The sequence below is a fragment of the Telopea speciosissima genome, chromosome 7 (genome assembly GCF_018873765.1).
Source record: "Telopea speciosissima isolate NSW1024214 ecotype Mountain lineage chromosome 7, Tspe_v1, whole genome shotgun sequence".
Classification (NCBI taxonomy): Eukaryota; Viridiplantae; Streptophyta; class Magnoliopsida; order Proteales; family Proteaceae; genus Telopea; species Telopea speciosissima.
The window spans coordinates 48,297,113-48,322,936 of NC_057922.1; the positions used below are offsets into that span (position 1 = coordinate 48,297,113).

Here is a 25,824-nt window from a genome sequence, read left to right on the forward strand (position 1 = left end):
TAGGGGGTAAAGGAAGGGTGGGAGAGGGTGGTAAAGAAGGGGAATCGGCCAAGGAGGGGTGGGGTGAATCAGATGGAAGTGGGGAAGGGGTACCGAGAATTTTTAAATCATCCATATCAACCTCAGTTGTCACAATGGGGCGAACCAGGAATGTAGGAGAAGAAGCGGTTTAGAAGGGGAATATGCTCTCATGAAAGGTGACGTCACGGGATACCAGAATTTTTTTGGAATCTAGGTCATAAATTCGATAACCCTTTTGGCCAAATGGGTAGCCTAAAAAAACCTCAGGCGATGCTCTTTTATCAAATTTGTGTTGGGCTGCAGTGTTGCGGGCAAAGCAAAGGCAACCAAACACCCGTAGGTGAGAGAAACTGGGTTTTATACCAAACAATAATTCATGAGGCATCTTCCCACGCAACACAGGGGTGGGTAGGCGATTGATAAGGTGTGTAGCGGTGAGCACACAGTCGCCCCAAAACTGTAATGGTAAATGGGCTTGGAAACGTAGTGCCCGGGCAACAGTGAGAAGGTGCCTATGCCTACGTTCCACCACCCCGTTCTGTTGTGGAGTGGAAACGCAACTCAATTGATGGATAACCCCTAATTGTTGAAAAAATTGGTTGATGGGATGATTTAAGAATTCGGTACCTTGGTCGGAGCGAATAATTTTTATTGTGACACCAAATTGTCTTTGAATCATGGCAAAAAAGGCCTGAACCAAAGTTGGAACTTCGATTTTTGTTTGCATAAGGTATAGCCAAGTGCTGCGAGAAAAGTCATCGACAATAGTTAAAAAATATCGTGCTCCAAATAAAGAGGGGGTACGATATGGTCCCCAAACATCCAAATGAATCATATCAAAGCATGCAGTGGTAGAAATAGAGCTATTTGGAAATGGCAGGCGATGCTGCTTAGCAAGAGGACAAATAGCACAGGGGCATTGCTTATTATTATTAAAAAAAATATCCGGATCTAAAAGTTTTAAAGAAGGGAGAACAGAGGAACCCAGGTGACCTAGGCGGCAATGCCATAAATCATTTGAGGATCCAGATGCTGCAACAATCGGGCATGGAGGGGCATCCAAGTAGTAGAGATCGCCATGTCGTTTATCCATCGCAAAAATCCTCTTCAATCGAGGGTCCTGAAAAGCACAAGAAGTGGAAGAAAAATTAACTTCACAAGAAATGGTAGAAGTAATTTTAGGAATCGAAAGTAAATTGAATCGAAAAGTAGGAACATAGAGAACATTTTCAAGAGTTAAATTGGGAGTTAAAATAACAGTACCAATATGGACAACAGGTGTTTGGGTACCATTGGGTAAGGTAATGGGTAATGGAGAAATAGGATTAGAAACACTTGAAAAAAATGATAAGTCAGAGGATATATGATCTGTTGTGCCAGAATCAATTATCCAAGGATTAGAACCAAAAGAGGATGCTAGACAAATGTTACTTGCAAGATTTGCGAGAGGATGAGGATTACCAACATGTAGGAGAGCCAATAGCTGTTCAATCTGGGCAGCAGACAAGGTCGGTGCAGAAGAGCTAGAGGCCACGGCAATCAAAGATGATGGTCGTGCAGGACCACGGGGTGCGGTGGTGGTGGTGGTCTTAGGAGTGGGGCGGCCATTGCGGTTGTCAGGGTAGCCATGCTTTTTAAAACACCGTGCCTCGAAATGACCATCCTTGCCGCAAAAATCACAGTGATAAGCAGGCCTATTGGAACGTGTAGTGGAGCCCTTAGAATAACCTGTAGCCATGGCGGCGTGTTCCACTTGAGAAGATGGGAGGGAATGGATCGACCGTTGGCGTTCTTCTTGCAATAAAAGAGAATATGCCTTGGCAATGGTAGGCAATGGATCCATAAGTAATATTTGGCTGCGAACAGCGGAGTATGATTCATGGAGTCCTTGCAAAAAATCCATTAAGGAATCAGTCTCGATATGGCTCTGGAGAGTGGCGGCAGTGCCACAAGTGCAAGTGGGCATGGCTCAGTATGAGGAAAGCTCATCACGAAGACTCTTCATGTTGGTATAATATGCAGAAATGGAGTCAAGACCCTGATTCAAAGTGGAGATGGACCTGCGGATTTCAAAAATCCGGGGTGCATTATGTTGGGAAAATCGATCATGAAGATCGAGCCAGGCATCACGAGCCGAGTCGATCCATAGTATGCTGTGAGCAATATTAGGAACAATGGAGTGAACAATCCAAGATCTCACCATGCTATTGCAGCGAGTCCATTGCGGGAGATCAGGAGAGTCAGAAGCAGGTTTAGGCAAAGAACCATCGAGGAACTGCAGTTTGTTCTTAGCCTCCAGCGCCATGACCATAGCATGATGCCAGGTCGGAAAATTGTCACCATCAAGGATGGGAGCGATGAGAGGAGTGCCGGGCTGATCCGATGAGTGTAAGAAGTATGGAGAATGAGCGGGTATGGCCGCGGTGGGTGTGGCAAGTATGGCCGTGGAGGTTGAAGATGAATCATCTCCAGGCATGATGAAAAAAAAATGAAAAAAATGAAAAACCATAATCAGTTAGGCTAATACCATGTTAAGGATAAACCCAACAAAGATGGAAAGAACCTAATCTATTCCTAAGAATATGTTACAGGATCAATTATCCTAGTCATGGGGTAGGTATGAAAACTCATATGGTAAGATTATTATTTTCAATCTTCCGTTCTTTTCTTCATCTTAAGTACAATGGAAACCACTTTCAATACCGATCCAGTAAGAGACCGACCATATCATAGCGATATGATATCATACACGATGTATCGCTATGATGATCACGCCATATCGCGGGATCGCAATATAGCACAATCCTACAATATGATGTGATCATCATAGAGATATGGCACAATTTCTTCTATTGATATTGATTTTTTTGCCAAGTATTATTTTCTTCCTCTTCATGCAATCGAATCCACTTTCAATACCGATTTGATATTGACTCATTATTGATTCAATATGAGACCGACCCAGATCATTTCGATATTGGTAAAAGCTCATGATATGGCTTGATCATCGTAGCGATATATCGCCTATGATATTGCAATGATCGGCAAAAAATTGATATCAACATTAGAATTGCGCCATATGGCTATGATGATTACGTTATACCATGGATCACACCATATCACTATTGGATCGTGCCATATCGCAGAATAGCATGATCCTACGATCCGTGATATGACATAATTGTCATAGAGATATATCGTGTATGGTATCATATCGATATCGATACAATATGGGTTGTCCGTATGTGATTGGTAATGAAAGTGGTTTAGATTGTACGAACAAGAAGAAAAGAATGAAAGTTTGAATAAAAATAAAAATAATAAGAATTAATAAAAAATAAATAGACAACAAAATTGATAGATTTTGAATAAAAAATGGTAAATGATTGGAAAGAGAGAGTAATTGGGAGAGCATATGAGAGAAGGCCTTGGATACTCTCCAGCACACGTAACTAGAGAGGACACTCTCACAGTCTCACTCCTCAGCACCCAGTGCTGGAGAGGATCCAAATCAGAGAAAATTTTGGGGGGTAGGAGACAAAATGAGAAAAAATTTTGTGTGGTGGGCTCCTCTGTAATGCGACATGGTGTGTAGCGCATATCCAACGGCCCACAGTGCTTGGGCATGCAGCCCAACACCCTGCTAGTGTGTTGGGCTACGTGCTTGAGCACTACGGGCTGTCGAATGATGCGCTACACACCATGTCAAGCTACAGAGGGCCCAAATCCAAATTTTGTTGCTGCACTTGCAGCAAGAATGTTCCTACTACAACACTGACAGCTAAAGAAATAGGATCTTAAAGGGTATTTACAAAATACAAAAACCTAGGAGGATATTTATGCACCAGGAAGTGAATTATTCCATTTCCTTGACTGCCAGCTTTGTAGCAGGAACATTCGTACAACTGTAGCAGCAAAATGAACCCTAGGGGTTAGCTCAGTTGACAAACGACAAACAACAAAATGACCCTAATTAAATAGAGTGGTCCACCCCAAGGGGTCAGCTCAGTTGGCAAAAGACCAACTCCTCAAATAAGTGGTCATAAGTTCAAACCACCTTAGGGCCTATCTCTATCCCCATCCCCCTGTTCCCCTCCCCCTCCCCCTCCCCCTCTTCCTCTTAAAGGTTTCCAATTCCTAATAGGGGGTTTCCAATTCCGAAAAAAAAATGCAGTGGTCCCCGCCACCTCATGGACCAATCTTGGTTTTCCAAGTTGCGAATTTGCTTAATAGTAACAGGAGAGTTTGGTCAAGATCACTTTCACTTCTACAGTTTTTCTGCAAAGTTTTAAACCTTTGCGCCGCTGGCATCAAACTCAACGCGAAAGAGGACTTTTCATTTCCCGCCCGCCACCCAAAAAACACAGAAAAAAAACAGAAAAAGAAAAGAAAAAGTTGATTCTAGACATCCAAGTACCAAGATTCACAGATGCCTCTCTTAATGCTTTTCACTTTCCCTTTCATATTAACTAGTGTGGAGATCAATCCGAACTATGTTTCAATCCCCCAAACCGTAAAGATTAATCCGAACAATGTCTCCTCAACACCCTATAGCTACTGCACCACCGGTGCCACCACCACCTCCGCCACCGCAGCAGAGGCGAAAAGGTCCCGGAATCAGGGCATGGCTCGTCGTCTCTGTATCTGGAAATTCACATCTTGAAGAGGTTGGGAAGCAGTTGATCATGCGCAGAACTGGGCTTCCAGCTCGTGATCTAAGGATTCTTGATCCTGGGCTTTCGTATCCCTCGACGATTCTTGGTCGAGAGAGGGCGATAGTTGTGAATCTTGAGCATATCAAGGCGATTATAACTGCAACTGAGGTTTGGGTTCCTAATTCCAAGGATCCTTGGGTTGCACCTTTTGTCCGAGATCTTGAATGCCGCGTCTCCAATCTGAATGAAGCGACGGGAAGGGCGACAGAGGAATCGGGATCGCCACAGTTTCATGCTTCTCATCAGTCTTCTCAACGGTTTCGAAGATCCACTTCTGAGAGCCCTGAGGTAGAGATGCTTGAAACGAATGGAACTAGGAGTCCCATGGCTTGTGGGGATGTGCAAATTAAAGGTTCGCCTAAGTTGTTGCCTTTCGAGTTCCGGGTTATTGAAGTTTGCTTTGAGTCTGTTTGCGGGAGCCTTGAAGCTGAGGTTTGTACGGAGCCTTTGTACTAAGTTCTATCTGATTGAGCTGATTATTTACTTAAATTGGTTCTATATTGAGCAGTTTCTTTTAATGTTTAAATATTCATAATTTTTTATTCAAAGTATTGGAATTATTTATATACGTGTGTGGAGTTCGTGTTCTTTGTTTTTTCTTCTTTTAAATATATTCTTTGGTTTTTTTATTTTTATTTTTTTATATGTAACTAAGTTTTGTTGTGTCTTTAAGTTTTATCGGTATTGGATAATTAAAAGATTATGTGTTGCAATTAAGAACAGAAGTGGGGTAGGTTTTATCTAGGCTCTAAAGAATTAGATAAGAATTTTGGGTAGTTAAAAGATTATGTGTTGCGATTAAGAACAGATGTGGGGTAGGTTTTATCTAGGCTTTAAAGAATTAGATAGGAATTTGAGGGGCATTGATGTAACTACAAGTAGGTGAGATTGTTAGTTTGTTTTCAATTTTACAGTTGAAACCCTGGATACAACCTGCCCATAGTCTTTTCAAATAATTTCCAATCGCTTATTTGGAGAGATTGTGTCACATCTTAGTCCCTTGAGTAGTAAACATATTACATTGAATGATTGCTTATTCTCTATGCTCTTGGGTTTGCCCTGGTTCTATATTGTGGTGTTGGCTAATGTAATGTAGTCCTAGATAGGTAGGAGATCTACTAGGAGCCAGGTAGATCAGACCCTCACAAAGGTGCTCGCCGATTGGGCAGAATTGAGAGTTTGAGGTCAAAACTAGGGTTAGGTTTTGGATAATGAAGTAGGGGTTTATTGGGTAAAGCTAGGCAGGTCTATAAGAGTTTAATGGGGTAGGATTTGTAGGGTTTAAGTGAAGATTTGAATTTTAGAAAATTAGGGTTTTGGGTTTTAAGAATAAGGGGGATGATGAGATCTAGGGTTTAGAGGGGGAATTAGGTCAGGGGGTGCTGGTCGAGTGTTACTGGTGTGGAGGGGATGATTCGGTTGAAGTTTGGTGAGATTTGGATGGTTGAATATGGCTGGACAGAATTTAGGGGTTGTTAGGTTTCACAGAGATGAAGGGGAATTAGGGTTTATGGATAGTAGATGGAGCTAGGGTTTAAGGGATCAATTGGGGAATGGAGGTCTAGGCTAGAGGGTGAGAAGGAGAAGGGTTATTTGCAGAATTCAGTAAATAGCTTACTTGTAATGGAAGAACTTCAATGGCAGCAACTAACAATCCAGAGAAGGTCCTCCCGATCTTCACGATGCAAGGAGTCATAGGGGATCCACCTACCCTATCCACCTTGATAATCCCACAAGGATGCAAGCACTCACAGAGGAGCAGAAACAGCAGCACAGTGGCAGCAAGCAGCAGAGCTGAAAATGAATTTTTTTTAAACATAGAATGGTGGGGGAGTCTCCCACGAATTATATTATTTATAATCAAAAGGGCCAAAGGCCATTCCTATTACAAAAACAAGTCCAGCCCTCTTAAAATCGTGGAGGGGGGACAAAACATAGTTTTAAAACAATTACTTAAAAGATGCTCTAAGAGACAATAGGAATAAAACAAAACTAGCCAATAGAAAAGAGTCACTTAAATTGGACCATTGGTTGTACCTTTCAATTTAAGAGCTCAAAAAAAAAAAAAAAAAAAAAAAACAAAGTACAGAAATTATTGAAATAAAATCTAAGGCTCCAACAATCAGTCCCTTAGGACTATTTCTTCTTCTTTCTTGTGTTTGGACCTGCATCATAATGGCTAATGGCTAATCAACCAGATATCCATTTTTGTACATATACTTACAGACCTAGGTACCCATCAAGCATGTCGGCAAGTCATCAACCAAAGTCAATGGTTCAACTAAGTGTAGACAGTACCAAGTGTTAATCAACCAACTTGGTGGATTATCTTGCATACTTTTGGGTTGAGGTAGTATTGGCCAATATTTATATTTTATTCTTTTGATATATTTTTTTCTTTAATGCATATGTATGTGGAGTAAGGAGTAAAAGGTCATATTGGATTAAAGAAAATGATTTAGAAGTGCTGTATTAGTTTTTGCCTGATTGTAATATTTTTATTGAAATATATAAAGGGCGTAACCAAGTGCACGAGGCTCCCACCACTGCGGGGTCTGGGGAGAGTCATAATGTATGCTCATATTTATTTAATGGTTATTAATATTTTTCTCCTGGGCAATACATAGTCATCAACTAGTCAACAACTCATAGGCAAAAGCTATTTGACTAGTTGTCCACAAACTTCGATTGATTCAAAATTTTGAAGATCTTGTGGGAAGATTATTGGACTTGGAGTGTGTTTTTTTGCTATTGGTATTACAAAGTTAATCCATTTTTTTCTGCCTTACTAAAATTTCATTTAGTAAGAAATAAAATTGGGGGGGGGGGGGGGAAAGAAGCATGAACTTAAAAGCTACATAACGACCATTCGTCAGATTCTATTGAACAAACAGTTCAACCTAGAAACAATGTACTGAATGAATCCAGGGGTCATCAATAGAGAGAGCAGATCAGTTAGTTAAAAGGGTCCTTTTGTCCTTGGTGGATGTAGTCCTTTCCGAAAGGTTTTTTTTTTTTAATTTTATTATTTTATTTTTTTTAGGGGGGGACGAAGGGTGTTATGTTCTTTGTATCATATTGTTAGGGACATTGCTGCTTGTATCTCCTCATTTAGAGCGTTTAATTTAAGCTTTCTATGTTCAATAAATCAAAATTTATCTCTAGAAAAAGAAAGCACATAGCAACCACGGACTACATGCTCTTAATTGACTTACTGGCTACTGCTACATACATAGCATGTACAGTACAGATATGTACATATGACCTGCATAACTAAATGGTTGTCTAGAGTTATAACAATGCATAAGAAACATCTAATTATAATGCAACTAATTTCCATATGTTTTAATGAGTTAAAATTTGCCTCGAAGGCAGTGTAGCCAAGCCTTTTAAATGAATTTGAAAAAAGTTTCTGACACAGCAAGTTTTGGAAATTGCAGTTTTATTGTCGTATAAAACGCAACTCTGGAACCCCTGGTTTTATCTGTTCTTATATCAATACCACTTTCAATGGATAAATCCATGCCCCCAGTTATCATTTGATATACACACAAAATTGATGGACCTATTTATTCAGGCTATATAATGTGCGTAGTGATAAATATTCTGTCAATTTAAAACAGAGTTGAACACATCATACAAAGTGTAATGCCTTACAAAAGAAGCGTATGATTCGATTAAGAAACACTTAAGTGTTAAACATGCCCATGGATTTGTTATGTGGTCAACTTACTTATTCAGTTTTTTCAATCCCAATAAAGTCCTTTTTTGTGTATCCATTCTATATGGACTATTCTCTATGAGTCATTAGATAATGAATTAGGTTGGCCTGGGGGTGGGGGGGGGGTGGTGGTGGTGGGAGGGTTTAAAACCCGGAATTGGGATCTGGATCTGTCCTGGCCGATTCTGATCCAATTGGGAGAACCCTTACCAATTCAGTTAGGATCTGTCTTGGATCGTAATTGGCCAATTCTGATTCGACTTTTTAAATCTGGGGGGGGGGGGGGGGAGGGGGATAACTAACAATACTTGATCATTATCTTTCTTTTTCAATATTTTTTGCTATTGGTTTGGTTTAACTCATTATATAAGATTAGCTCAAAAGTCAAGTGTTACACGAGGATGAGTGATGGACTCTCGTGTATTGTACATTTAATCCTTGTAACAGAAACAATACTCCCAAAATGATTTGTATTGTTTAAAATTTGATATCAAGAAAAATCTCTTGCTGAAACTTGAAGCGTTGGATGCAAGATCTAACCTAGTGTCCATGAAGAATTAAAATTAGATTCTCATATGATCATGTTATTTTGGACAGGGTGGGATCTATTAAATATCATGTCTTGACCTCTAATACAGTAGTAATCTATTCATAAATATACAGGAAAACACCCAAAATTCTGTAGTAACTGGAATTTCTTGGCAGCTGATTAGGGTACTTCTCTTTTACAAATTGTGTTAGAATGTTGGAGTGTTAGCATTTTTTATTTTTTCTTATTAGTTCAAGCTGGAGCTTCTTTTAGTATATGTATAATCCAGCTTGAGGGCGGAGTGTTGGAATATGTAATCCAGAATACCGTGGGGCTATTTTGGTCCTTTTGGGGTAGTTTAATTGTTATTCATTAGGTATAGACTATTGCTCTTATAGAGTCAGCTAGTTAGGGGTATTTCTGTCCCCTTTGTATTTTTCCTTCTATTATAAATAGAGGGCTTACCTATCAATGAAATGGTTCTAGCCATTCTCTAATTCTCTCATTCTCGGTTCTGCTAACATGGTATCAGAGCCTCCTAATCTGATCTAGGGTTACAGAACACCCCACTCACCATCGTTTCACTTTCTCCCTCCTTTCTCTCTCTCTCTCAGAGTCTCAGCTTCTCCTTCTTTTGGTTTTTTGGTTCTCATCTTTCTAAGAGGGCAGCACTAATGAGGTAATCCTATGATTTAGTTGCTGCCCTCCTTCCAATCTACCTTTTTTTATAACCTAAATTCTAATCAATACTGCCAGAACCATACCTGTGATATTGGAACTTTCCAGAAATTGTTGAAGATCAGATTCCTCTCACTCATGAAGGCTGATCCTCCATTGTTGGAGCTTCCTATGCAGCTATTCCCAGCACCTATCTACCTTCTTCCATCTACTCCCCTCTCCTTTCTTTTCCAGCCTTGATTCACCCAATCGATCTCAACTTTTCAGGGTTTTTCAAAACCCTGACTCCAATCTATTTTAGGGTTCCTCTTTTCAGTTGCTGCTGATTTTTGAGGGGTGATTCTCCACTACTATAAGGACCACTCGATCTCAATATTAGCCTCTTTCCAAGTGTTTGAAGACCCCTACTACAATCGATCTCTACTTTTCAGGGTTTTCCAAAACCCTGACACATATCGATTTTTGGGTTAGGGATAATTGTTGCTGTTGTTTTTTGGAGGTGTTTTTACCATCAAGAGAGTCAATATACTAAAACAATTAATGGCTTGAAGAAGTTTTTTTCCCTGCAATAGCTTCTGCCCTATTTTTTCTGCAATTCGTTGGTGTTTCTCCCTCTTGAAGATCAAGTCTCAATCACAACAAGAGATTGGTTGTTCGTATTGGAGATCCATTCAAGCAGCTGAGGATAACATCTATTATAAGACATCATCAATCTTTGACAAGTCATCATCAAGTTTGAAACCCTCTTCCCTACAATCAATCTCAACTTTCCGGGTATTTTTACAAAACCCTGACTCTAATCGATCTTAGGGTTAGGGATGTCCTATCTTGCTGATTTTTTGAAGGGAGTTTTATCAACATCAGAGGAGTATTCGACCCAAATATTAGCTTCATTCTTTGAGTATTTTTGAAAAATTCAGGTTTCATCAATCCAACTATCAACCTATATTGTTTCTGGTTCCTATGTGGCTGGCTGCATCAATTCCTATTGGATTTGCTGAGTTATTGTCTTCTACTTGTTGGTTCTATTGAGCTTTAATTCATCTCGTGCTGGTTCTGTTGATTGGCTTCTGTAAGCATGACTGGTTACATGTTAATGCTGCCTTCATAAGGACTACTGCTGCCCTGTTCTTGAGACTGTTTCTGCCTAATATTGGAGATCGAAGTTTTTTCACCTTATTGAAGAATCGAATCTACTACCTTGGACATCAGTTTCTATTTGGGATTACAACAGTTGTTCCATGGTTATTGGTTGCGACTGCGAATCTGTTCAGTTGTGTGAAGCTTTTTTACAGATATCTTCATCAGTTCTATTCAGCATATGGGAGTTTATAGATTGGAGTTTTGCACACTGGTTCTTCCTTGTTTGAAGATTGATCAAGCCTTGAAGATTGGAGCCTTTCCTTGCTTCAAATCAGATATGCAAATTGGAGTTTGGTGTTTCTCCCCTGCAGGAGTTTCCATCTAAGAAGTTTGTTTGATCGATTGAAGAAGGTTGAAAATTGATATGGTGCATTGTTTTTTTTCTCCATGACTCTTTATCCCACTGCTTCTTCAATTACCCATATCCCTTACCATACCTTTGGCATTTACCCATAACCACTTTGGAAATTTATGGTATACTATAATTTGCCATTCCTTCCTTTTCCATTCCCATAGCACCTTTGGAAAATTCTAGAACATTATACTTTTGTCATTATCTCTTACATCATCTCTGTTATGTTCACATGTACTACTACACGTGAGGGGGAGATTATGTACAATACACTTGCAGACATTACAGAAGCAGAATTTGCAGGAACTTTTGTGCAAAACATAGAAGATCAGTTTTTTTCCACCATCATTGCCATTGGGTACCATTAGTTATTGGGTTGAACTTGCTGTAAGGGGGATGTTGAAGTATTGAAGAGTATTGAAGACATTTGGTTGTTGCCTATTTGAGGACTTTCAGTTGGGTTAATACAGTTTTTTTTTTGTTGCTTGATTCAGTTTGTTTCCGTTGCTTGCTACCCTAGTTATTTAACTTCAAGATTTTATGTCACTATTACAATTTGAGATTCATCACTGGATGGCTATTGAAGATTGTTGAAAGCTGCCTTTTTTGGAAGAAATTCCAGTCTCGGTTTGCTGATCATGTTTGTCTAGGTTTTGAAGATCAATTATTTCAAGTTCTTGAAGGTTTATTTGGGAGTTTCATTCATCTGTCATGCTGGACTCTATTGCAACTCTGTTTCTTCCCATTTTGCTCAAGTTGGGCATTAGTGCCTTATATGCGCCAGCTTGAGGGGGAGTGTTAGAATGTTGGAGTGTTAGCATTTTTTATTTTTTTTTATTAGTTCAAGCCAGAGCTTTAGTATATGTACAATCCAGCTTGAGGGGGAGTGTTGGAATATGTAATCCAGAATACCGTGGGGGTATTCTGGTCCTTTTGGGGTAGTTTAATTGTTATTCATTAGGTATAGACTGCTGCTCTTATAGAGTCAGCTAGTTAGGAGTATTTCTGTCCCCTTTGTATTTTTCCCTCTATTATAAATAGAGGACTTACCTATCAATGAAATGATTCCAGCCATTCTCTAATTCTCTCATTCTCGGTTCTACTAACAAATTGGTTGGCTCTTTTCTCCCTTTTCTTTTCCTTGTTCTCTCCTCTTCTCCTCGTGTAAGTTAGATATTGGTTATTCTTGGTTTTATTCTATCAGTCTGGATTCATCTTAGGGAGGAGGATTATCAAAAAGCACTGCCTTCATTTTCTGGAAGTAAGAGAGTTCCATATAAGAGGCAGAAGTGAATGCCAGATCTTTAAAATTGAGAAATAGTTGCTACGATTTATCATGACTGAAGTGCTCATCCTTCACCTGTGTTCTGATATGATTTTGTACAGATATCCTAGTAAGTTTCATGTTTGGTTGTAAGTTTTCTTCATCAATGAATTTTCTAGGGTTATATCTCAGATTTAGCCTATTTGGGTACTAATTTTTTATATGCTTGCTTGAGGGCTCTTTATTATCTTTGGGTATTTTTATGTCTTTTTTTTTTTATAAAGGTTTTTTATCTGTATTTATCTGGTGAAAATGTCTTTTATACTAAACTGCTTGTTTCTTTATTTATTATAACAGACCTCCACATTGGAGCAGGAGGCATATCCAGCTTTAGATGAATTGACCTCTAAAACGAGCACACATAATCTCCAACGAGCTAGACATATAAAGAGTCGTCTAGTTGCATTATTTGGGCGTGTTCAGAAGGTGCAGATGATATCCTCTTCTGATCAGAAATCAATGTATCATGCATCTTAGATAATTTGGTTGTAAACTATTTGCATATTCGTTTTGAATTTCTGTGAATGGTTTCTTTACTGCACTTAAAAAATTACGTTATCATTATATGCCTTCTTTTAAGATGATATCATGAAATATGAAGCCTTATGTTCTACAGAATTTTTTTATTAAGAATGTTGGCAAATACTGCAGCTAGGGTAACATTTATTGGCTGCGCCAGGCTCATCGTATTAGAAGAGATGAGTATTTGGAAGTTAAGAAGGGATAGCTCAATAGAGAGGGAAGGGACCTAGGAGGCTTGGATGTTAAGAAAAATTCAGTTAGCAGATGTTTTTTTTTTTTTGGGTGAATAAAAAATATATTACCAAAAGAGAGAAAGAAACAAAGAGCCCTGAAGGGAGAAGGGAAGAGAAAAGAGAAACCGCCAGCCAAAGCAATGGCTAAGGGGTAGTAGCAACAAAAGTAACATTAGAGAGACCCCAGGAATCAACAATAAGCCTATTCCTTGGGGATTCTATACAAAAGGAGGGGGGAGGTAGCAATAACTTTGCTTTAATTTCAAAGGAAATGGAATCCCAAATCATACGGTAAGATCGAGAATTGGAGGTCCATTTCCTGATATTGCGCTCCGTCCAAGTATGATTAAGGGCTGCACAGAAAGCCATCTTGCCGACTAAGTCACAAATAGAAGAGCCGCCCAAAGTCATATCGATCCAAATCCACTCTCTAGAGAAGGGCAAAATTCTTCTTGGGCCAGGCCAGCATTTGTTGAGAATGCCCTTCCAAATGGCAGCAGACGTTGGGCATTCAAAGAAGAGATGATTTAGGTCTTCAATATTGTTCCAGCAGAGGCAGCAAGCAGAAGGAACAGAGATCTGGCAGCTGCGAAGAAAATCCTACGATGGGAGGCAATTGGTGAAGACTCGCCAGGCTGTGAAGCAGTGCCGAGGAATGTGATGCTTGAACCAAAGAAGCTTCCTCCAAGGAACCACAGAGCCATGTATACGAATGAGATTCCAAGCTGCTTTGGAGGAGAAGGAGCTACAGTTGGAAGAGGACCAAGTAACAAGATCTCCTCTAGACACCGGCCTTCTAGGAATGGAGGGGAGATCATTCCAAACAAGGTTTAGAGATGTGGAGGAGAGGGGAGGGGCCCAGCCATTGTGATCCATGATATCAACAACCAAGGAAAGCCTATGAAGACCAGAGGCATAAATAGCCCTGGGGTTAACCAAGTGAAGCAGAATTCCTTTCGGATGCCAGTGGTCCAACCAAAGATAGGAGGAAAGCCCATTACCAATCTGAGTTCGAATAGCCTGAAGAGCAAGCTGCCGGCTAGCAAGAATTTTGCGCCAGACCCTAGAGGCATCAGAAGTGACTGAGGCAGTCCAAATAGAATCTTGACGGAGAAGGCCTGAATATATCCAATTAACCCAGATGCTTTTCTTCTTAGAGACAATCTTCCAGATAAGCTTGATAATACCCACAGAGTTGACATCTTTGATTCTCCTGATGCCTAACCCACCTTCCATCTTGGGAAGACACACTGCAGCCCAACTAAGCGGGTGGAGAAATCTGGAGGAATCATTGCCCTTCTAAAGGAAAGAAGCTAAGAGGGATTCCAAAGATTTGATAGTTGATTGGGGCAAACCAAAAATGCCAGACCAGTAGATGTAAGAAGCCTCCAAGATTGATCTAATGAGAACCAACCTGCCTGCATAAGAGAGAAGCTTGCCTTTCTATAATTGAAGTCTTTTCCTGATGAGGTCCAGCATTGGGGTGCAATGGTGAGCAGAAAGCCTTACAGGGATCAAGGGGAGCCCCAAATACTTGACAAGAAACTGGCCCTCAAGAAAGCCAAACTTGTCAAGAAAAGCCATTTTGTCCAGCTCAGAAACCCCAGCAAAGAAAGCAAAGACTTTGAGGGGTTGATACAAAGACCTGAGAGCTCACGGAAGTGCTAGAGACAGGACATAATAGCTTCAAGCGAACTAATTGTAGCCTTGGAGAAGATCATCAAGTCGTCAGCAAAAGCCAAATGAGTAAGCTTGAGAGCTTTACACTTGGGCATAGGAGAGATGAGCTGCTGATCAGTACTAATTTGGATTTTCCTGGAGAGAACTTCCATTGCCAAAGTGAACCAGTAAGGAGAAAGAGGGTAGCCTTGCCGAATCCCCACAGTAGCTTCAAAATAACCTGCCGGGCTGCCATTGACCAAAACTGAGAACTTTGGAGAAGAGATGCAGGAGCTAATCCGGTTAACATAGGGCAAAAGAAACCCCATTTTGGTCATAACTTGAGTGATGACATCCCATCTCAGTGAATCAAAGGCCTTGTGAATGTCAATCTTTAGGAGAATGGCAAGGGCATGATTTTTCCTGTCAAAACCTCTGACAATGTCATTGCAAAGGAGAATATTATCAGAAATATTCCTACCCGGGATGAAGATCGATTAGTTGTTGCTGACAACAAGATCTACCACACTCTTAAGTCTTCGAGCCAGGATCTTTGCAATGAACTTATAAAGAAGGTTGCAGAGGGCAATGGGCCTGAAGTCATTCATAGCAGATGCTCCTTCCTTTGGGGAGGAGACAGAGGAAAGTGTGGTTAACATCTTTGATCTGACTAGGGTTGAAGAAGAACCTCTCAATGGCAGAGATAAGGTCCTTTTTTATGATGTCCCAAGAAGCTAAAAAGAAGCCCATACCGAAGCCATCTGGCCCTGGAGCACCATTCACCTTGAGGGAATGGATAGCAGCTACAATCTCATCTTCTTTTGGAATGGAGCACAGAAAGTCAAACTAATCAGGAGAAATGAACTTGTTGAGCAGAGGGCTCGGCAGACAACCAGAAACTCCTTGAGAACCACCAAAAATACCTTCAAAATACTGCACTGCCAAATCTTTAATATCCTTCACAGTGTCGGCCATGGAACTATTCGGGCAGGAGAGCTGAGTAATGGAGTTTGCATTCACTCAAGCTTTGATAGAGCGATGGAAATAGGCTGTATTTGAATCACCCAGATCCAACCATTTGATTCTAGATTTTTGCTTGAGAAAACTTTCTTCCCGAGCCAGGAGGGAGGAGAGCTCCAAAGACACATCCTTTTCTTCTTCAACAAGCTGGCAATTTAGGATATCTAACTGAAGCCGAGACTGAATGGAGACAAGCCTGTCTTTACACTCCGCAACCTGAAGGGAAATATTACTAAAAGTATTGAGATTCCAATCCTTGAGAGCGGCTTTGACATTTTTGAGCTTCCTTGAAACAACAATGAGAGGGGAGGAAAAAGCATGGACTAGCTTATCCCAAGCTTCTTTGATTAGAGGTAAAAAAGTTGGGTGGGAGGTCCACTTGTCAAAGAACTTGAAAGGTTTAGGGCCAAAAGAGGTGAAGAGTTGGATAGAAAGGGAAATGGGGGAATGATCTGAGATATCCGGGTTGTCAAAGGTGGCATGGGATGAAGGGAAGCTAGCTAACCAATCTTCATTGACCAACACTCGGTCAAGCTTACAGACAATCCTATTAGACCCAGCTCTTTTGTTGCTCCAAGTAAAGGGGAACCCCGACCATCTAAGATCATTTACACCAATGCCCTCAATACAATCATTGAAAGCAGCTACAGCTTCCAAGTCCAAATTATCGCCCCCCTGTTTTTCAGAGCAGTACCTGATGACATTAAAATCCCCTGCTAAGCCCCAAGGCTGAGAACCGACATGGCTAGCAATAGAGGAAAGGTCAGTCCATAAGGAGGATCTCTGAGAAGGACAATTTGAGGCATAAACCACAGAGAAGAAGCAAGAAAAATGGCCCAAGCAATCAGAGATAGAAAGGTGCAAGAATTGGGAGGAAACAGATAAGGAGGTGACGCAGATGATTTTTGGATCCCACAGAACGCAGATGCGGCCATTTGGGTGATGAGAGTAATTGGAGAGAAAAGCCCAGCCAGGGGCGATGGGGCTTTGGATTTTTGAGGAGTTTGGCTCTTTAATGTGAGTTTCCAAAAGGCAGCAAAAGCAGGAGCGAGAGGAGCGAATGCGAGAGCGAACTGCTGCGTGTTTCGAGGCAAAATTCAGGCCTAGAGTATTCCAGATGAGGCCTTGCATCATTAGGGGGAAGGGAGAAGAGGCAGCGAAGACTCATCAAGGCGAGCTAGGACAGATTTGGACCTGGTAACACTGTGATGACAGCGTCAATAAGAACTTCCGAGAGGGGAAGCAGCCACGGAGGAGAGACCAGGAAGAACTTTGCGAGGAACCCGATTGGAAGAAGAACGAAGAGAAACGGGTGAAGAAGACGGGTTCTCAGACGGGTTAAGAGGATGAGCCACGATCGGGTTAAGAGATTTGGAAATGCCCGACCCAGAATAAGCAACGGGTAAAGAGGGAGAAGAGGTAGGTGGGAGGGAGTGCGACCCAGAGGCAGGAATGTCTGAAAAAATTGAGTTAGGACTAAATGGCTGACCAAGCAGCGAGGGGCCCACCAAAGAAACATCAACAGGGGCAGGGCTGACCAGGGGGTTAAAAGGCGCTGTAGCAGTCGGCTCAGGCTCTAAGACGCAACCATCAGAGGGCAAAAGGGTTTCCAACACAGGAGTCGTCGTCGCCATAGAGTTGGGAGCAGTGACAAGCAATCCAGAGCCCAGAATGGAAGCATCCTCCAAGGCTTTTTTAGACATGCGCGGTCTGCTTCTAGGACAAACATCAAATTGGATTTTTTCGGGGGCAAGTGGGGATCTCAGCATCTTCAGAAGGCGACAAAATACTGAAGCGATTCTGCTCGTCGTTCCAGGTTGGCAGAGAGGACTGCGACAGGACCTGGGAGGCAGTAGTAGAGCTCTTCTCCGACCATCGTTTGTTCCGGTACCGGAATCTGGTTCTCGTTCTGCCACGAGAAGGGGATCGAGTAGCAGGCTTAGCAAGGAGAACTGGCTCAGCTTCACGGGAAGGAGCAGCAACATCACCAACAGGAAGAACTAGAGCATCGGCTGTCTTGATCAAAAGGGAACAAAGATGTGATTCATGACCAAAAACTTTACACACCAAACACTGTGGAGGTTTCCAATCATAATGAACTTCTTGTTCGAAGGAGTAAGCGTCACCTTCGTTTACTTTGATAAAGGAAGGCAAGTCTTCATGCGCAGAGACATCAACACATAGTCTCGTATAGGCTAGGCGATCCTTGCGCCTGGTTCTCACATCAGTAAACAATGGCTTTCCAAGAACAGAGCCAATGGTACTAAGCCCTTTGGTGCTCCAATAGTGAAGAGGCAGGCCAGGGAGGGAAATCCAAAGAGGTATGGAGGAGAGGTCCAATCGCCGGAGCTGGAGTTGGCGATGCCATTGGCGCAAGAAGACTGGCTTCTTCCCCACCAGCCAAGGGCCACCTTCTAGAGCTCGATTCTTATCCAAGGAGGAGGAGAATTTGAAGATGAAGAACCCATTGTCCAGCAAGAACGTGTCCAGAGAACCCTGAGGATGCCATTGCTTGGAGAGAGATTGCTTAACCAGGTAGAAGGGTGGCCGAGAACCAAGAAAAGCATAATTTACACATACCACCGCTGAGGTTTAACGAAAGTATGATTTTACCCCCCAGTTTTGGAAAATTCTGCGTACCCCCCCTGAGGTTTACAACCATTAACAAATAAACCCATTCCGTCAGTTCATGACTAACAGTGTTAAAAATATGACGTGGACTGACGAAATTGACCTTGCAAAAACCAAAAAAAAAAAACCTGCAACTCATCTTCGAAGATGAGTTGTAGGTATCCTTGCAGGGAACACCATGGAAACCAATCCTAATTCACTCCTTCCTTTCCCTCTTCCATTTGATTTAGGTTTCTCTCAATCCTCAGAGAGATGGAGTTTTAGGGTAACAGCAAGCCATCAGATTTGTAACCATCCCAGAAGCCGCATAACTGTGGAGTGAGGGTCTAAATTTGGAATCTCAATCTCAGTCGCAATCTTAGTCTTCATAATCTTCTACACCGGCCGTTGCAGACTTAGCGAATTCGCTCCACAAGCGGCGACTCTACAATCTATAGGGAGGTCACCCTCGCCCTCCGCACCAGTTTGAGAGATGCTAGAGCCGAGTTCTTGTTCCTTAGAGTCCGTGGCCTTCGCAGCATTCTCAAGTTCCTCCGATCGGTCGTCGAGTCAGATTCTATGATTCGCCTCTTCTGCCACGGCCAATCTCTCCCCGAACTCCAAGGTAGACTCTTGTCCTCTATTTTCTTACATTTTCTTACTTTACCCTTAGAAATTCCTCCTTCCGATCCGCGCTTCCCATCTAGCAGGATTAAATTTTAGGGTTTTTGAGTATCGTCTTTGCAAGGGTCAGAATGATAATCAGCTCAGGGCAGGCTTTTGGCTCCATATTGTTTAATTCGTTATCTCGTATGTGCGGTTTGATCTTTGAGACTTACAGAACATGACCAACGTTCCCAGATCTTGGAGAGACTCGTCTCTTAACCTCTTCAATCTATCAATGTCTGCTTCTGATCCATGACCTTTCTCCATGCATCACTTCTTGTAATATTAAATGATTCAAGAGACCCAACAAAAGAAAACCCAAAAAGCAAGTAGGGTTTTTTTTTCTTTGTTTTTTGTTTTTTTTCGATTGTATTCTTGGTTGTTGAGTGAGAGAGGGAGATGGGTAGCGGAGACAAACAGCTCTTGATCTTTCAGATGCAGTTCTCGCATCATCACCATGGGAAGAAGGATCAGAAGGCCATCCGAAAGGGGTACCTTGCGACTGAGATTGGAATTCCCAAACCTGCAACTCATCTTCTCTAATAACTTTCCCTCATCTCTGTTCTTTGCCGTCCCGTGCCATCAGGGCCATGAACGCTAGTCCTCTCTCGCCTCACTTTCCATCTCACCTCTCTCATTTTCTCGGTTCTCTTCACTTTCCATTCCTCGGATCCTCAGCTTCATCCATTTGACTGATATCGGTATATAAAAAAATGACAATTTACAAATTAAAGCCATGAGTTTGGTGGCTTGCTGTGTTAAGTGAACTCGCCATTCTTTAGATTATTTTACCAAAAAAAAAATTCAGGCAGAAAATTGACAAATGGTTTGGTTTCTTTAAAAAAGATACCTGCAACTCATCTTCCCCAATCGATTTGGGGAAGATGAGTTGCAGGTTTTTTTTTTTTTTGTTTTTTCTTGAAGGGGTATTTTTGTAACTTTACCCCTTGATTTTAACACTGTTAGTCATGAACTGACGGAATGGGTTTATTTGTTAACATTTGTAAACCTCAGGGGGGTACGCAGAATTTTCCAAAACTGGGGGGTAAAATCATACTTTCGTTAAACCTCAGGGGTGGTATGTGTAAATTACCCCCAAGAAAATTTCCCACTAGGCAATTTTCCCAAAGCTGGGCTTCAGATTCCAGGATGTCTGCAAGGCAAGAAGCTTCTTTAGAAGAACCAACAATGGTGGGGGGAACAAAATGAAGAGGGAGGCCATCAGACAGAGGAGCAGAGTTAGCCACAAACAGAGAGTTCTAGGGGACCGATTGGGAAGGCGAAAGGCTAATAGGGGAAGGCGCAGGGCTGACAGGGGGAGGCTAAGGAGGAGAAGATGACATTCCATCCAACAGAGAAAGAAGCAGAGAGGAGAGCAGAAGGAGGCTGCAGGTCAGACCTGCCGGAGAAGCCGACAGAGGAGGGAAGAGCTCAAAGGACAGGACTTAGGCAAAACCATGAGTTCTCTCTTCTCACTGCGACCTTCGCATTTTTGAATATGTTATTTACTCAAGTTCTTGATTGTACATGAAGGTAGCTGAGTCACTGGGGCATGTTGTTCCTGGGTGGCGCTCTGTTCCAACTGATAACACAGGACTGGGCAAATCTGCTCTGCAAACAGAACCTGTTATTCAGTTAAATATCAAAACTTGTGAAAACCTGCTTTTCCACTCCCAAAGGAGATTTTTAAAAGGATTAGTAGGGAGGTTGCTGATATAATTAGAAGAGAGCTTTTCAGAGCTTCCAGTTGGAACATTTCCCAGAAGCTTTCATGCACCAGGGAGGTTAATTGTCTCCCAACAGGTCTGTTTGTACTTCCCCTTTTGTTCATGAATGATGAACACTATCAGCAGACTTAGGACCATATTGTTAGCACAACATTGTATCAACTGAGTGTCCTTCAAGGCCCACCTTCTTGTGCTGCCAGACAGAAAGCTTTTCCATTTTCCTACTTGTGTGGTTTTTGCATTGAGGTTGCAATTTTGTGTGGGATACAACCTGTCAGTATGTGCATTTTTTTTGTTTTTTTGGTAAATTCAGTAGGTGCATGTGACCATAGTTGTCAAGGTGTTGCCAAGGCCACCACCTAGGCGTCCAGACTTTTTCTTGGGTCCAAGGCGACAACACACCTTATTGACATTTCATGAGTTTATATTGATTTATATTTATTGCTTTGTTTTTTTATTAATATATTAATATTATATCCTCATATTAGGTCGTTAATAGCATAATTATATAATATTGCATTGATATGGCTTCTATATTGCATATAAGCATAATTATATAAAAATATTATTGCTATATTACATATATTCATATATTGAAAGCCTAGGGTGCCTAGGAGACTCCTAGGCTGGCACCTTGTCACCTAGACCCCTCTCCAATGCCTTGGGTTGCCTAGTCGCTTTGACAATTATGCATATGACTGGTCGCTGCTTCTTGCAATGCTTTTCTTACCAGCTCATAGGGTCAAGTGTCACATGGCATGCCATGTCTAATGATTGCATTAATAATGAAGAGATGGGGCCTGCAGATGACTGAAGAAGCTGGAAGCAAATTGATTTGTAGCTTTGGGGGTGCGCACGATTAGCTCTGGTGGCGCACGGTAAGTTTTCTTTTCACATGGGTTTAGGTCATGGCTGTTCCTCCTTCTCGGGAGGAGCGCCCTCCCCCTGATCCACGTCTAGGGTTGAAGCTGGTCGGGTCTCGTCGGCCTCTTTCGCTGCCATGGTGTCCAGGTCTCTGGTCACTCCACCTGTTGCAGTAGAAGTGAAGAAGCCTTCATCTTTTTTTGGAGAACCAGCCGTGTTCTTCACCAAGGAAGAAGTGGTGTTGTCGGAGAAGGCTTTCTCGACTGCGTTGATTGCCAAGTGCAGCTATGGTAGGCCGTCTCTGTTCTTGATCAAGGAATACCTTCTGAAGACTTTGTTCTTGCAAGGGGATGTTGTCGTTTCATCTTTGGACCCGAGACATGTTCTCCTTCGTTTCTCTGCTCCGGTAGATTATGTGAAGGTTTGGTTGAAAGAGCAAGCTCACGTCCAGGGCTACCTTTTACGATTCATGAAATGGACCTCTGAGTTCGTCTCGGGGTGGGAATCCCCTTTTGCACCAGTTTGGGTCTCCTTGCCAGGGCTGCCTGGCAATTTCTATCAAGGAAACTTTCTGGTGTCTATCGCTGGGACGATAGGAAGATTCTTGAAAGTGGATGGTGCAACGGCCAATTGCACTCGCACTATTGAGACAAGCTTTTGCGTTGAGGTGGATCTAAGAACTGTGCTTTCGTCGAAGGTGTGGATAGGCTGTGGTTCACAAGGTTTTCATCAAAAGGTTGTCTACGAGGGACTTCCCCCCTATTGTGAGTCCTGCTCGAAGATTGGTCATTCTTTGGAGGCTTGTAAAGAACCGCAAAGGGGGAAAGGTGCTGGTGTGATTCCAGTTCCTGCTGATGTGAGTGATGCTCAAGGTAACGCCGGTCCAGGTGTTGTGGGTGAGGGTGTTGAGGCTGGAGTCAGGAACTGTGATGGAGTTTTCATCCCTAGGGGAGTGGGGTCCTTGCATGGTGGTGCTGGGGGGAACGGCGGTGCGCTTGGACAAAGACAACCTGCAACTCCACAGGTGTTGGCGAGAAGGGTTGGACGTTGGAAGCCTATTGCGCAGCAAGCTGTGGGTCCTCGTAGTGTGCGGGTTGCTGGGAAGGGCCCCTGCGATGGTGGTTCCGGGAATGCTTTGGTTACTAATGGCCGGTTTGAGGGTGTTGCTCGAGATGAGGGAACTTGTGCTGCGCTGGTCAGACCTGGTGGCGAGGTGTCTCCTCAGCCTTTGGAAGAGGCAAAATTCCTTGCGTGAGGAATGAGGGTCTAGTTGTTGAGACGGAAGTGGTCGATGAAGGCACGGTGTTAGCGCCCGGTGGTGTGGAGACGGAGACGATTGAGGAAGAAGGCTTTGAGGGTGACGTTGGCTGTGCTCTGGTGGAAGACTGTTCGCAGTCCTTCGGCGAAATTTCCATGCCTTTTTTTTAAGACAGAGATGGGCCCATGAGGGCTAAAGATGACTTCAATGTATCAAGTCGGGCTGCCACTCCTGCTTTAAGCCGCGAGGCATTGTTGGAGAGCTTTAAGTTGTTTAATGCTTCCATTGCAGGTTAGATTTGCAAATCTTTTGACAAGTCAGGTGAGGAAAATATTGTTTCGGTGCCAGCAGGCGCTCGAGCTGGGAAGCGGCTGCCCCCTCGGTATGTGTTCCTCAGTGCTGCCCAGGTGTACAAGAGAAAGAAAATTAAAAAGTCTAAGCGGGGGCGGCCAGTCAAAGAGGTTTCCCTTCGGTGTGTTATGAGATCGATGAGATCGTTGGATTCAACTCGAAATGGTTCCAAATGAGTTGCTTATTTTGGAATGCACGGGGTATTGGGAATAAGCCTACCACTAGGCGGCTGAAAACTTTATTAAGCCTGCATAAGGTTGACATTGTTGCTATTGCGGAGCCTAAAGCGCAAGTTTTGAAGGCGCGATGGTTATGCGACGGATTGGTTGGGAGTCGATGCACACGTTGGAGAGGATTTGGGTGTTTTGGAAGGCTTCGTTGCAGGGTAGAGTGGTGGAGGAACACCACTAGTTTGTTACGCTGGAGTGTGTGGATGCCAATGCAGTAACTTTTGTTATTACCTTTGTTCATAGGCTTTGCACGGTGGTGGAGCGGAGGGAGGTGTAGGAGAGGCTTGAACTCTTTTCCAAGTCAAACTCTTTCCCATGGTTAGTGGGAGGTGATTTTAACGCTGTTGTGTCCCCCTTGGAAAAAGCAGGAGGCAGGCCTGCCTGTTCAATGTCTCTAGAGGAGTTTAGGAGTTTTGTGAGTAGTGCTGGTCTAATCGATGCAGGCTATGCTGGCAATATCTTTACTTGGTCGAAAAATCAGATAGGAGCAGGAAGGATCCTGGCCAGGCTGGATCTTTTTTTTGTGAACGTTGAATGGATTGGAGCCTTTCCCAGGTGTGAGGTTACCCACCTTAACTGGACGTGCTCTGATCATGCATCCATTTGGCTCCCTTTTTCTGTTGCCTACAACCGTGGGTTTTCAGCCTTTAAATTTCAGCATATGTGGTTGTTGCATCCAGGTTTCCTCGACTTTGTAAAGGGTCAATGGGAACCGGCGGTTGGCTCGCCCCTTTTTTGTTTTGTTCTTAAAGCTCAAAGGACTTTGCGGTGCACTCCGTAAGTGGAACAAGAAGGTTTTTAGCAATGTGCATCAGAAGGTTAGGGATACTGAGGACTCAGTTAGTAGGGCAGAGGCAGACTTTGATCTGCGTGCCAGTGATGAGGCCAGGGAAACTCTTGTGGAGGCTAGGAAAGTCGTGTAGGGGGTGTTGCTTCAGGAGGAAATTTTGTGGAAGCAAAAGTCCAGAGTAACTTGGTTAAAGGAGGGGGATCGCAACATGAGGTTTTTTCATTCCATGGTTAATATCAGGAGAAGGCAGGCCTGTGTGAATAGAATAAAAGGGGGGGATGGTGCGTGGATCTCTGATCCTGAGGGGATGCAGGCTGAGGCGGTGCGGCACTTCTCCAGAATCTTTGCTTCCCAGGGCTGTTTGGTTGATGAGGAATTACTGGCACTGATCCCCAAGGTTGTGACTGAGGCTGAGAATTCTGCTCTTCTATTACTAACCTTGCTGGAGGAGGTGAAGGGGGCTGTTTTCTCCTTATCGAGTGATAGTGCACCGGGCCCAGATGGTTTTTCTGGGTATTTTTTTTTACGGCTTGCTGGGAGGTGGTGTGCCATGATGTATGGGCTACAGTAGTGGATTTCTTCGAGGGTGGGACTCTCCCTAGAAGCTTCACCTTGGCCAACCTGGTACTTATTCCCAAGAAGGACAACCCCGAGGTAATGGCTGATCTTCGCCCCATTAACCTTTGCAATATTTCTTATAAGATTATTGCCAAGATTTTTGTTTCCAGGCTGGCAGGGCTACTCCCTTCCTTAGTGGCAGAGGAGCAGGGTGCTTTTGTGCAGGGCAGGTGTATCCATGATAATATCTCCATTGTCAAGGAGGTTGCTCAAGACTTGAACAGGAAGGCTCGAGGGGGTAATGTGATCCTAAGGCTAGATATGGCGAAAGCCTACGACCGATTAGAATGGAAGTTCCTTTAGCTAGTCCTCTCCAGATTTGGTTTTAGTGAGGCCTGGATCGCCTTAATCAGAAAGACTGTGGAGAACTGTTGGTTTTCTATAGTGTTGGGAGGCAGCCAGTCGGGTTTTTGCAAGGCTACCAGGGGGGTCAAGTAGGGGGATCCCTTATCTCCTGCCCTTTTTATATTGGCTGAGGAGGTGATGAGCAGGGGCATCAAAGCCTGTTTGAGGAAGGGGCATGCGCCTTACTACAGGCTCCCGAGAGGGTGTCCTGGGATCTCACATTTCCTGTTTGCTTATGACACCATTATTTTCACCAGGGGTCTAAAGAGCTCGCTTAAACAAGTAATGGGGTTTATTAGCAGATATGAAGGCTTTTCGGGGCAGTTGGTCAGTAGGCAAAAAAGCTGCTTTGTTTTGGGAGACAAGGTCTCTATGGCTAGAGCCCATATGGTTGGGGTGGTGACTGGGTTCGCCAAGAGGTCTCTCCCAATCACCTACTTGGGGGCCC

At 42.9% G+C, this 25,824-nt stretch overlaps 2 protein-coding genes across 2 annotated transcripts in view; one reads left to right on the plus strand and one right to left on the minus strand.

Moving 5' to 3' along the window:
- Positions 1 to 1,990: 1,990 nt before the first annotated feature.
- LOC122668646 lies at positions 1,991 to 2,497 on the minus strand. Its single transcript, XM_043865185.1, has one exon. It carries the CDS (start codon positions 2,495 to 2,497, stop codon positions 1,991 to 1,993), a length of 507 nt encoding a protein of 168 aa, XP_043721120.1.
- Positions 2,498 to 4,517: 2,020 nt separating this feature from the next.
- Positions 4,518 to 25,824, plus strand: part of LOC122668647 (magnesium transporter MRS2-F-like) — a 40,269-nt gene continuing 18,962 nt past the window's right edge. The window contains exons 1-2 of the mRNA XM_043865186.1: positions 4,518 to 5,168; positions 12,781 to 12,909. Of these exons, the coding sequence (XP_043721121.1) occupies positions 4,554 to 5,168; positions 12,781 to 12,909 (744 nt within the window). The 5' untranslated portion in view covers positions 4,518 to 4,553. The remainder of the gene's footprint in view (positions 5,169 to 12,780; positions 12,910 to 25,824) is intronic.